Source organism: Aquila chrysaetos, chromosome 22 (genome assembly GCF_900496995.4).
Source record: "Aquila chrysaetos chrysaetos chromosome 22, bAquChr1.4, whole genome shotgun sequence".
Lineage (NCBI taxonomy): Eukaryota > Metazoa > Chordata > Aves > Accipitriformes > Accipitridae > Aquila > Aquila chrysaetos.
In genome coordinates, this window is record NC_044025.1 from 11,441,179 (window position 1) to 11,454,469 (window position 13,291).

At 53.5% G+C, this 13,291-nt stretch overlaps 1 protein-coding gene across 1 annotated transcript; it reads left to right on the forward strand.

The window, feature by feature from the left end:
- The first annotated feature begins 5,568 nt into the window (after nucleotides 1-5,568).
- On the forward strand, nucleotides 5,569-11,815 carry MSX2 (msh homeobox 2). The gene is made up of 2 exons (XM_029998501.1): nucleotides 5,569-6,021; nucleotides 9,756-11,815. The coding sequence occupies exons 1-2, from the start codon at nucleotides 5,667-5,669 to the stop codon at nucleotides 10,178-10,180; spliced, it is 780 nt and encodes a 259-aa protein (XP_029854361.1). The 5' UTR covers nucleotides 5,569-5,666; the 3' UTR covers nucleotides 10,181-11,815.
- The last annotated feature ends 1,476 nt before the right edge of the window (nucleotides 11,816-13,291 follow it).

Below are 13,291 nucleotides of genomic sequence, written 5' to 3' on the forward strand. Positions count from 1 at the left end.
AGCAAGTTCGATGGAAACCGTTTGCAAACGGAAAGACAGAGCCCGGAAAAAAAGTTTTGAGGTCATAGATCCTCTTTTTTTTTTTTTTTTCCTTTTCTCTCCCTCTTAAAAAAAAAAAAAAAAAAAAAAAAAGAGATCTGCGAAGTCTCGGGGAGTTTGTGCCGTCTGCCCTCCGGGCGCCGCTCGCAGCGGAGGCGTCGCCGCGGCCCCCCGACGGGGCGGGAGCTTCGGGCCGGCCGGGCGCCCGTCCCTGCACTTGGCTGGGGCCAAACCCCAAAATATTTTGCCCACGTTACTTTTTCGATGGTGGATTTGGGGTGTCCCTCCGTGAGGGCTCCGGGCGGCACGGCGCCAGCAGGTGCCCGGGGTTTCTCTCCTCGGGGCCCAATCCTGCGCTCCCGGGGAGCAGCGCCGGTTGCACTAGCTTCGAGGGGAGCAGGGTCCGGCCCTTGTCTCCAGGACAGAGCGGGACCCTCTGGGGTCCCGGGTCGCCTGAGGGAGCCCCGGTCACTGCCCACGGCAACGGACACCCCCGGAGTCCCGCTCTTCTTCGCAGCGAGGGGCCGCGTATCGCCTCCTAAAACCAAGTCTCCATCCGATAGCTTTCTGCACGTAAATACAACCTCTCTAACAGCGCTTTCCTCCCTCGAAGCTTTCCCATGTGTTTATTTTAAAAGTTATTACCTCGGAAAAAAAAATCGTTTTCAATCCTTAAGGGCAAAACTGTTAGCTGCTTTGAGCAGGAAAACATCTGATCTCTCTCAACTATCCCCTGCCTCTTGCCAAACAGAAGAAATATCTGATCGTAAATGAAATACCTGCGTAGAGAGAGGGAGAGAACAACCCTCGGCGGGTGGGAAAGGAGACGCTCGTATTATGCAATAATCACGGTTCATTGTACACTCACTGTCTCAACGAGCGGATGACACCGGTGCGATAAATAGGAACCATTGTCGGGTGACACAGAGGACAATTATAACGCGTGATTGCACTTACTGCCCATTTCCCGCACCGAATATAGCGCAACTTCGCTTCATCGCACCCACCTTCCCCGCGCACCGGGAGCCGGGCGCTCAGCCGGGCAGCGCGTCCCGCCGCCCCGGGCAGGCAGACCCCCCCCCCCCGGAGCCGGGAGCAGCCTGCCCGGGATCGCGGGACACGTGTCGTGGCCCCCCCAGCCACCCGGGGGTGGCCGGAGGATGCTCCGGAGAAGGGTCCCCCCCGCAAGCCGCCCGGGAGCTGGCTCCGCAGCTAACAGCCATCAGCCAAGACGGCTTCAGAAACAGAGTCCAAAAGACTCAAGACGAGGATCCAGATCGAAGCGTCGCTAACCAGACCCGATCCCTCGGAAGCTCTGATGTTCAGCTCCTTTTAATTCCTTTCTAGCGTCTGGAGAGAAATGCTTAATATCTATTATTACAACGCCTTTCTCTTGGCTCCAGGTCTCATCCGGAGCAAGGGGATGAGACAAAAATCTCCCAGCCTCTGACACATCTAATATTACCTCGGCGTACACCTCGTTTCGGGGTAAAACTTAAACTTGGTGCACACTCTGGTTCCATTTTCTTGCCTTTCTTTCTAGTCAAATCGGGAGCCTTAGCTTCCTTTCTTAAAGGACTTCCACACGCCAGCCTCACGGTGGCTCGTTAAAAAAATCTCCTCTCTTTAGAAAACGGCTTATTAACCAAATCGATCATAAAAGGAGGGGGAAACGCTTGTAGGGTTGTCCCTCCCGGAGAATAAATGCGCTCCCCGCTGCCCGCGGGCGTTTTGTCCCCGCGAGTTGTCTGTAAAGGACACGGGTGGTGCTTTGCGTGGACGGGGGATATAGGACATCATTCGTGTAATGATCCGAATGGGCTTCCTCCTGATTTACGCCCGTAAGGGGCGGGGGGGGGGGCTGGAGAAACTGGACAGCCCCCCCCCCCCCCAATTCACGAGCTATCACAGACTAATTATGCTGCGGCATTTCGTGCTGGGGATGCTGCCCACGGCCCGAAGGATAGAGGAGCGAGGATGCTGGGGCAGTGCCTGCCCGTCGCCTCCCTCCGCCCCCAGGCTGGGAAAGGCGAGGCGGAGGTGGGCCGAGGGGCAGCCTGGAGCCCGGGGGGGGGAGAGGGGGAGGCGGAGCTGGCCGGGACGGGCCGTCGCTGCTGCCGCTGCTGCTGCTGGAGCCGGTCAAACTGCACAGCCACTTCCCCCAGGAGCTTCCCTTTCATCTCCCCGCTCCTGGCGCCTGCAAAACAGCCTCAGTTTGTCTGCAACGTCTCTCCTCCCCCTGCGCTCCCTCCCTCCTCGTCCCACTCCAGCTGAGAGCCCCAGGACCGGGGCGCCCAGAGCCCGCCCCGGCTCACGGGGGCTGATGCTGCCTGAGCATGGGGGGGGGGGGAGCTGAGGGGCACGGGGGGGGTAGGGGCTTTCTGGGTATGCTTGGGATCCGGCCGTGCCCCGTGCGGCGGTTTCTGACGGCGGCTCGGAGCGGGGGGCACACGGGCGTGGGGCTGGGAAACAGCCGAGCCCCGACGGGCGAGCCCCTGGGACAGCCCTCCCCGGGAGCGGGGTCTCACCGGGGACACGAAGGGGGAGCCCGACGCAGGGGAAAGCCCCCGGACTCACGTCGGTTCCCCGGGCCGGGAGAATTCCCTGCTGGTCTGAGGCTGGGCGGCCGCTCTGAGATCCTGGGTAGGGGGGAAAGCCTTAATTCCTAGAAATTTCTCCAAGCCCCGTCTCGGCGAGGTTGCCGTCCCTGCATTGAGTGCCGTGTGGGGCTTCATTCTCCTGTGTTTAACTCATAGGAGGAGGATGAAGGAGGGGAGGGGTGAGGGAGGAGAGAAACCTCCAAGTTCAGACTTTAGACAGAAAATGTGCCAACCTCACGATGGACTAACGCTGAAGAGGGCAAACACCATGAGCAAACCCTGCCATGCTTTGCTATCCCAGGCGCTCCTGTGGCACCCAAAAGCCAGCCAAACCAGGCTGGATGAGCCACCTCATGCTCATCCCTCATTCCTTCTGCTGCTCCGTGCCTCCCAGTGCCGAGAGAAGGTTGTCCCTTGGTCCCCCTCCTTCCTCCAGCCTCCCAAAGGATGGCGGTGCAGAGAAGCCTCCCCAAGCCCACAAGGACGGTGTGCGAGCTTGCACACCCGGGCCACAGCCAGGCACCCCGCGGAGAGAACCTGCACCCAAGGGACGTGATCAGTGTCACCATGACCTGCCTTCCTGCGAGCTCTCCTTCCCCAGGCGCCCTTCCAGCGGGCATTGACTTTGGGAGCGCAGTATAATTATCTGTAACATTTTCAGCAGCCCCACAATGGCTTTCCACGGGCAGTGCATTGTTCTTGACACACATGCATTGTTCCTGCATGTCCATCAATTCTCATTTACTTGTCACGGTGCAGGAAGCATGGAGAAGAGAAAGGAAGGGGAGGGGGGGAGAAGAGGGACAAACTCAACCCCACTGCAGTAGCAGGGCTTGCAAGGCCGCAGCTGGCTGACTGCAGTCCTGCATCTCTCTGCGAGTATCTCCCAGCGAAGAGATGAGCTCTGCGGGGAAGGAGAAGTGACAAACTGGGGACAGCAAGAACAGCTGGAGAGGCATCAGCTGTGGGATCAAATATTATTTTCACCCCTGCAGAAAAGCCCGGATCAGGGCCGTGTTGCCTGAAACGTTGCAGGCTGCCTCAGCCAGGTTAGTTGGGCTGGAGCAGTGAAAGGCATCAGTTCTCTTTGCAGGTCTTGCTTGACTTTAATCCTTAACCCATCGAGGTCTGCAGTAACACTGCTAGCAATGAGTAATGAGTGTGCAAACCCTACTATTAGACCCACTGATGAGTGGGGTTTTGTAACACGGCTTCTCGTACACGTCCTCCCACACTCCTTCCCACACCGCAATCATATGCCCTCGTCCCAATTTGCCATCCGTGGCACCGGGTGAGATGCTATCAGGGCTGGGGTGGCTCAGATACTTGTTGGCTGACCGGGGAGGTTGGTTGACAAGGGCTGTAAAGGGCCAGGGGGACCCCTGGGCCCAGAGCAGCACACTCAATACAGCCCCATCCTTTAGGCACACTCTGGCCTGGCCTGGGCAGAGGAGCACGGCCCAGAGTAAATCTGCTCCAGCCCAGTTCCTCTCCCAAAATCAGCTCCCAAACTGCCCTCTAGGAAAAGGTATAATCGCACAGGCTGCAGAGGAAGTGGGAAGTCGTGATTTGTGTTAGCACGACTGGGGACTTCCAAGACTGCTGCATGGACTGGCAGGAAAGTCAGGAGTCCAAATCGAGCACAAGATGAGCTAGTGAAATCCAGCATGTTTTGCAGAAGGGATATAATCAAAACCGCGTAGGGAGCAGAGCCCTGCAGCTGCCCAGGACCAAGCCCACAGCTTTGTCTGAGCAGCCCCTGAAGCCAGGGCTTGGGGTGAGGGAGCTGTGCTGCACAGCCCCAGAGCAGACGCACTGCCACCTTCCCAGAGTATGTGGGGTTTTAGAGCCTCAGTTATAACACCAAAACGGCTCCCAAACTCTGTGCTTCCTGGACGTTAAAAAAAAAAAAAAAAGCAGAGAAAGTTGCGGGCACAGCATGAAATAACACCCGGCGTAAGATTAAAATAATTATGAAAAGAACAATATGTATTTGCTTTTATCCGCACGGTAATTAGAAACGCTTTTTAAAGGATACTCTTTATTCATACCACTGTTAGGAAGTAAAAAAGTGAGAGAATCGCTTTCATAGTACTGGTTTGATATGCCTCTTAATTAAGGGCTGCGTGCCCCTAATTTATTAAAGCTCATCTATTCATCACGTGTGTAATTGACGCTGGAAAAAAAATAATAATTACAGATCTAACCTCTGCAGAGTGGTTTTGCCCGACTTGGGTCCTGCTGCCGAGGAAACGCAAACAAAAATCCCCTTTTGGGATGAAAAACGAGCGGCGCGGAACAGGCGTCCGCGTTTCTCCGTGGGGGCGTTTCGCTGGGCGAGGGTCCAGCATCCCGCCCCCCCAAACCCCTTGCCCTCGGAAAAACACCTCATTTCTAGGAGACCCGGCCGGGGCCGGGCAGACCGGGGGGATTGCGGGGGTCCGGCGGGGCTGGGGCGCGGCGGTACCCGACGGGGCGGCCGGGGAGCGGCTGGGGGGACCGGGGGGGGGCGGGAGGAGCCGGGCCGGCGGCGAGAGGAGGCAGAGCCGCGATCTTCTAAAGTTTCCTCTTCGCCTAATCATCAGCCTTAATTACCCCGGCGGCTTTTTTTTCTTGCTTTGGGATGATTATAGCCCTGGACGGCTCCTTAATAGCACAGCTCCGCTGGCTGCCCGTGTCATTAACTCCTAATTCATTTCGGAGGGGACGGGGGGAGGGGGAACACCCCAAACAAAATAAGCCCCGCAAAAAAAAAAAAAAAAAAAAAAAAAGTTTCTCCCCGCCCTCCCGCTCCCGAGCCAATGGCATGAGTCACCCCCCGACGTCAGCCCCCAGCGCGGGCCCTGATTGGCCCGCGGGGCGTTTACTCCACTTCCCAAAGGAGGAAAGAGCCGGGGAGCCCCCAGAGGGGGAAAAGAGGGGGGCGGCTCCGCGGCGCCTCACTCGCGCAGTCCCCGCGCAGGGCCGGGCAGAGGCGCAGCGCAGCTTCCCCGGGCGGCCCCGCTCCAGCCTCCCTCCGCTCCCGCGATGGCTTCTCCTTCCAAGGCGAAGGAGGTTTTCTCCTCCGACGAGGAGGGCCCGGCGGCCGGCGCCGAGGAACACCACAAAGTCAAGGTGTCCAGCTTGCCGTTCAGCGTGGAAGCCCTCATGTCCGACAAGAAACCCCCCAAAGAGCTGCCGCTGGCCGCGGCGGGGGGCAGCGCCGACGGGGCGGCGGTGGGCACCTCCAGGAACCTGCTGCTGCCGGGCCACGGCTCCCGGGACGCGCACAGCCCCCCCGGGGCGCTTACAAAAACCTTCGACACGGCGTCCGTCAAATCGGAGAACTCGGAGGACGGCACGTCCTGGATCCAAGAGGCCGGGAGATATTCCCCTCCGCCAAGTGAGTGGCCGGGGAAGCGGCGGAGGGCTGCGCGGGGCTGCGCGGGAGCCGCCGCCGGCCGGGGAGCGAGGGCAGGCGGGCAGCGCTCCGGTCCCGGGCTGCCGGCCCCGGCCGCCGGGCTGCGCGGCTCCCCGGGCGCCGGGATGCGCGGGAGCGCGCTAGGTAGAGACATAGGCACGGGAATCCTTTGCGTGTGTGTTTATGTCTGCGTGCGTGAGAGTCTCGTGCGTATGTTGCCTATTTCTTCACGTATATCTTATCTTTAGGGTTACACAGCTGTGTGTTTATATATATAATGATACCTATGTATATAAATACATCGTGCTTTTAAAACCATAGGCGGATCAGGAGCTACCACGGTCTAGCTCCCTTTCCCGGCACACGGCTCACCGGCTGCCGGTTCGTCCCTTTATGTTATCCCGTTGCAACGAGAACTGGAAATTCTCCCCGTTTCCTTCTCCCTTACACCACGCGTTGCAAAGCAATCTCTTAAAGTCGGGAATTGTCCCTTCCAGGCTTGCGCGCTTTCTGCGCGCTGACTCCCGCCGCGGTCTCTCCGGTGTTTGCACCGTGTTTGTTTCTCTCTCCCTCGTTGCATGCAGCCTGGCGAGGTTCCCCGAGCTGGCCCTGACCTCTTTAGCCCCTGCGATCTCTCCCGACCCCGTCCCCACCGCCTTAGGGACACGCGATCCGGAGGTGACAGGTCACTTCTTAAACCCTTTTGCTCTTCCAGCCTCGCTGCTGTGCCTGCGCTGAATTGCATTTCGCTTTCGGTGAGATTCCCTTTAAAAAAAAAAAAAAAATCAATTGCTTTTAAAAAATAAAAAACACCAAAACTACCTTCAGGAAAAGGTGAAAAACGTAGCCCGGCAGTGCTCGGCTTTCTGCCTTCCCGTCGCCAAGAGCCGTGGCGGCTGTACACCTGTATTAGCAGATCGATCCGCTCTCCTCCACGCATCCCTACCTTGACTGATGTAAATTAAATGCTCTGCTTTACTTATGTTAGTGACTCTACAGATGCGAACTGTTGAACCGGACAGTCTTGCAGAATTTGCTCCTGTAATCTAATATTGCAAGAAAGAAGTTTAGTGTTATTATAGTTCCTCTCTTTTTTTTTTTTTTTTGGACAATCATTTCGATTGGGCTTTCAGTCGCTTCCTTTCCTTTGCCATAACCCCGAATTAATTTGATTTCTAACGTGCTGCGAGAGGGCCCGGCAGAGGGGCCAGGAGGAAAGCAGCCCTCCCGTGTCATTCCCTGCTTAGCTCCGGTTTGCGATTTTCATGTACCCTCAAGTACACTGGAAAAGCGTGAAAAGAAGCGTGTGCTCCTACCCGGATGCCCTTCTCTAAAACTGCCCTAAACCCCAGACTTAGACAAGGCCTAATCTTCTTCCGATACTTTTTTTTTTTTTCCCCTTCGAAATTCCTCCTCTTTCTCTACTAAAATCGGCGTTTCGTGAGATCTGCAAAAATAGCTTTGTAAAGGACTTCAATAGCTAGGAAGTTCAGGTGCGGTGATTTCAGCGGGATTTGGGGCGAAAAATTATGATCAGGGAAGGGAAGGTCCTTCGCCCTCGATCATCTTCCAGATTTCCCACCACCCGGCTCTCGGCCCCCTCGGAGCCGGTGTGACAGCAGGAGGCAATGACCGGTTCTCCCACAAGAAGCCCGTCTGTCCGTGGAGGGTTTTGACATTAGAAGCAGCTCCTCGATTTATTATTATTAATATTACGGGTGGGATGAACTGGGAAAGAGCCGTAAAAGTCAGATTTTTTGAGCAACACGGAGAGGGAACCGTCTCCAAGTGATGATTTTTTTTTTTGTCCGACATTGGCCAGAAAACGGAGGATAAACAGAAAAAAACAGCGAAACAAATCACTGCAGCGAGTGCTTGAGGACTGACACGGGATAAACGCAATTACAGGGTCTGGGGTGGCGACGGTCCCTGCTTCTTATCAGAGTTTGGCAGTCACTTGGGGGACGGTGAGGGAAGAAGCCCGTGAACTCTTGGGTGTATTCCGGAGGAAATATTTGTCCGGGATTTAATTTAAAAGCATGTTTTCGCGGTTTCCCCCCTGCGTAGCAGAAGTCGGGACGGGTCGGGCTAACCCGAAAGCCGGGGAAGGCGCTGGGACGGGGAGCGATCCCCGGAGAGACGGTCGCCCTTGTAAAGCCCCCCCCCCCCCCCCCCCGAAGGAGCCCCGTTTTAGCGGGGTCTTTGGAGAGCTTCCCTTTGAGAAAAGAAATAGGTTGCGTTTAAAAAGAGGGACTGGAATAAAGCGGTGAGCGGTAGTGAATTTAGGGTCGGTTTAGTGTAGTTTGGGTTTGGTGCAGTTTTAGGAGTGAACCAAATGTCACGGTGAGCACCTTAATTATTAAAATGCCCTCGTGCGATCATAAGAAGGTATTTGACAAGTTGTTTTCTAAGAGGGCTTTATTTTTCACTTTCAGTATCTAGAAGAAGTGTTAGAAGAGAAGTTTAACTTTTTCTGCTGTAGCTGTTTTCTCCCTCTCCTTTCTGATCTTTCTAACACTTTCCTCGTGGGATTTTTTAATTGCATGATATGCACTTAAACAGCTCTGTGGTCCAGTTTATTTTAAAAAAAATAAAAGAGGAAAGTGAAAGGGGTCCAGAAAACACGGTGTGCAAATACTAACAAGCATTTGAACCAGACACTACAGCATGTACGTAATTTAGCAGCCTCTTAAGAGCAGACTGTGTGTCATTTCATGTATCAAGCTGAGGAGCTAGGGTGGCTTGTCATGTGCCCCGGGACTGATCCGAAACAGACCCAAATTGCTAAGCTTTTTAAGTCAACCGCACGCTTTTTAATCATTCTTTAGATTGCAAAATTATTAGTGAAATGCAAAATGAATCTAAAGACAAGTCACCGATGGGCCATCCCGGGCACATGTGCCTAACCTGGCTGGGGTTATAAGGCAAACCCAAAAGGTAGTAGGTTTCCTGACTTGTATTAACTACAGATGCTGCAGCTATGTGGTTTTTTTTTAATTGGCAAATGTCATAAAAGCTAAATGTTGAATGAAAAGTGCACTGCTTTCTTCTTTTTCTGATATTTGTTGAAAACCAGAAAATACTCCATGAAAAGAAAAGTTATTAAGCAGATGAAAAACTTGCTCTTGAAGAAGAAATAGCAAGAAAAACGCCCCAGTTATCTAAACCAGAAAAATTATCAGACCCACTTCTTCAGCTGTCAGAAAAAAGATAGGGTTGACTTGTTGCTCTTGGTGGAGAAATCCTGGAGCGGGGCTGGGCTGGGCTTGTCTCTTGAACCACTGTCCTTTCATGAATCTCCTGCTTTTGCGTATATGTTTGTCCTGCGCTTTGCTGGAGTTACTCCTCCAGTTCTGCAGCTACCAAGACAGCTGGTTTGTGTGCTCTAGACCCCTATGACGTGACTCCGAAAGCGATCTGCTGTGTGTGTCTGTGAATTCTTTGTGCCCTCTTTGCCTACAAGCTGTCCTTTTGAAATCACTGAGGCAAAATTTCACTTCCCAGGACATCTGCTGAAGTCCTGCAAACATAAGTTTAGCCAGAAAAAGATTTCCAGAGCCACTTGCAAAAGGATCCCCTGTTTTGAGGGTATCACCTGGCGGGACGCTCCCTTCACATACCCCTCTCTCCTGCCCCAGCCCTCTCAAGCACAGCATTTCTCCAGAGCACCCAGGTCTCCCTGCTTTTGTGATAACCGGCCTTTCGCTTCCTTGCAGGACACCTGAGCCCCACTGCCTGCACCCTGAGGAAGCACAAGACGAATAGGAAGCCCCGAACCCCATTCACCACTTCCCAGCTGCTGGCTCTGGAGCGCAAGTTCCGCCAGAAGCAGTATCTGTCCATCGCCGAGAGAGCCGAGTTCTCCAGCTCCCTCAACCTCACAGAGACCCAGGTCAAAATCTGGTTCCAGAATCGGAGGGCCAAGGCCAAGAGACTGCAGGAGGCTGAGCTAGAGAAGCTCAAAATGGCAGCGAAGCCCATGTTGCCGTCGGGGTTCAGCCTCCCTTTCCCCATCAACTCTCCCATCCAGGCTGCCTCACTGTATGGAACATCCTACCCTTTTCACAGACCTGTGCTTCCTATCCCGCCCGTTGGACTCTATGCTACTCCCGTTGGATATAGCATGTACCACTTATCCTAAGAAGATCAGAAAGACAAAGCGACAGTGAGACAGACTTCCTGGTGGATCATGTCCAACCCTGAGAAGGCAGTACCCCAACAAGTACTGGCCGTTCTTTCTGCACGCTTCTATCTGCCATCCTGAGTGTACGGGAGTTTGCATTAGCAAATCAAGGCATCCTGTATGCTATGGGTTGGGTGTCTTCTGAGAGTGCTCTGAGCGCTCAGAGTCTGATCCTCAAAGAAAAAAAATATGTAAAAACAAACAAAAAAAAAAAAAAGAAAAAACATTTGAGCAAATGTAGGGTTTTTATACAGTGCACGTAAAACTAGAATAAAAACGAACGGGTGAAAAAGCAATCTCATCTTATGGAGGCAGAGATTTCCCGATGCCTTCCTGATGGGGCCCAACACATGTTTAAAGTAAGAAGGGTGCATGCCCTAAACCCACACTTGAAGTTGCCATCACTTAATATGGGGGCAGGGGGGAGGGAAATAAAAAGGTATAATCAAGGATTTGTTGTTTGGTTTGGTTTTTTTTTTTAAAGAAAGCAGAGCCCTTAGCTAGAGACACCGTGTAAATAGAAACTAGACCCAGTAGAGTCTGAGCGAAGTTCAGAGCCAGCAAGTTCCTGCATTTCTGGGGGTAGGGAAAATTTCTGCATCCCAAGCCTCGACAGATGTTTGCAACAAGATGAGCATCATGGCCCCTAAATGTAGAGCACAGCTTTATCCACCATTGGCTCCTGTAATGCCTTTATCTGTATAAATAGCTTCAGCATTTGTAAAGCACTGTGAGGGGAGGTAAAGTGCAAGGGAGGGTTATTAGGCAGTCTGGTCTTTATCTCTTCCTATTGGCATGCTTAGAAATTTTTGGCTACAGCCAGGTAATCTTGGCTCTGCAATGCTCTTTGAAAACCAGGAGAGAGGGAAGGAAGCTTACTGGGGAGAGAAGACGTGGGTTGTTTCCACAGTGGTGGTGAGCAAAGGATTGTTGAACACTTCTGGGAGATGTTTGGGGTTTTTTATTAGTATTTGCAACAGTCTGTATCAAAGAGAAGAACCCCCCGAGTCTTCCTCTCCTTTCCTTGCTAAGGATGCCAATATAAGTGACTCATGCTTCAAGCCCTTCTTAAGAGAGATCCAGGTATCACAAACAACCCTACTAGTAGGACGGTGGGGTGCCAAGAGACTGCGTAACCTGTCTGTCCCCGTGGGAGCTCTCCGAGCGCTGGCAGTATCTTCCCCAGGCTTCTCCTTGTAACTATTGTATTATGTGTATTACTCTTGCTAAACTTTGTGAGAAAGTTACTCCAAAGGCTGTGGAGCACTGAAGGCAGAGCTTCTCCTGGATTTATTTTCTTAGCATGTTGTCATGGAAGAAAAAAGAAACAAACAAAAAAAAAAAAGCAGAAAAACGAAAGAAAAAAAAGCCACAAGGTTTTGCTGGTTTTGGTTTGTTTTGACCCAGTCGCTGTCGCCGCCTGGGACCCACTATAGATGAACTTCCCCTCTCCCTTCCCCTCACCCCTGATCTTCCATTATAGGAAAGTCCCTTTGAAAGGGATGCCTTGTACAATTTTATATATTTTATTGAAGATTTATTATTTCTTATCTCTTATTTCGAATTAAATTAAAAAAGAAAAAACATGTTTAATCGCGTGTGGGTCTGTGAGTGTTTGGAGTTCTTTAAAAAGTATTTTCTCTCCGTGTGTGTTTTGCACCGCTGGGTCAAGTTCAAAGGAATGTTTGGGTTGCCTTTATGATTATTTCCCCTTTCTGAATCTGAGTTAAAGCCAAATTTGCAGCACATGAAGGTGAATTGCAAGTCAACAATTCAAAGTCGAAAGCCAAACCTTTTATGAGGTTTCCTTGTTTTTAACAACCGCTTTTAGGCGCCTCTGTTCTTTACAACATCATGCTCTGGTGATGTTTCCATCACTCCTTACTTCGTGTGCCTTTCTCTTTTGCTCAGGACTCTCCCTCCGACTTGCCTTTCCATCGACCTCAAATCTGTGCTTTAGTGGGAGGCTAGTCTCGACCCCCACAGTAGTTGGGGGTAATTTTGTACAGGTAAGACCTGGCAGGGAACCTGCAATACTTCGGTACGGTTGCATTTCAGGGCTCCCATGTGCTGTCAGCCTGTCCCATAGTTTTCAGGCCTCCTTCAGGGGCCACACTCATGTGCTGCCCAGAGAGCAGATGCTGGACCACCCGTCCCTGGCCTTTCTGGCGAGGGGGGGTCGGGTTTGCTCAGGTAAGAGGGGTACTCGGGAGGTCAGGGGTAGTTTACCACGTTACACCCCAGTGCCATGCTGGCCCAATGTAAATTTTGTTGTAGGAGCCTTATTCGGATTAGGAGTGACCTCTGGAAACCCAGCTGGAGAAAAAGGTGGATTTTCCCCTGTCGAAACCGCCGGGCGATTTAGCTCGGCTACGCTCTCAGCTGCGCCGAGGAGAGCTTTCCCTCGCTCCAGCGCTCGCCCCAGCCTCGCAGCTCTCCCGAAGGCGGATCGCTCTCCCTGCCCACGCCGGTGGGCACCACCTCGGCAGCGCTGCCCGGCGGGGCGGGCAGAGCCCGGGAGGGCGCCGGCCGTCCCCCCAGCCCCAGCCCCAGCCCCGACCCCCAGCCTCGCTGCCCGCCTGCCTCCGTGCGGGCCGGGAGAGCGATGCTCAGCACCCGGCCGGATCGGGCCTCGGCCGTGCGAGAAGGGAAAGGGCAGGGGGGGCGAAAACACCCCCCGACCTGGGCTGGGAGGAGGGGGCTGCGGGCTGGCTTAAGGACTCGGGGAGCTCGGGGCAGCGCGGATCCCGCCCTGCTCACCCCCCTCCCGCCTCCGAAAAAAAAACCCCAACCCTGTTAACCTTCCCGCTTCGCAACTGTAGGGAACAAAGCTGGGGGAATCTAATCTCCATGCAGACTTTTCAAATTAGCATTTACTGCCGCATAAAAACCGGAGACAACCGCTTCTTTCTCGGGCTCTCTCTTTCTGAAGTATTATCCCCCTAACTCCAGGGCAGGGTGAAGCCCCCCTCGGCCCTATCCTTCCCCGTCCGATTGTCCCGAGTGCTTTCTTAGCTGGGCCGGGCCGGTTATAAATAAACCAGCGGTATTTTTTAACCTTCAGTATAA

What these genes read in the sequence shown, in the direction of transcription:
- MSX2 (XM_029998501.1), top strand. Translation starts at nt 5,667, where the DNA reads ATGGCTTCTCCTTCCAAGGCGAAGGAGGTTTTCTCCTCCGACGAGGAG. An exon ending in GAGATATTCCCCTCCGCCAA is followed by an intron (nt 6,022 to 9,755) that starts GTGAGTGGCCGG and finishes GCTTCCTTGCAG; the next exon opens with GACACCTGAGCCCCACTGCC.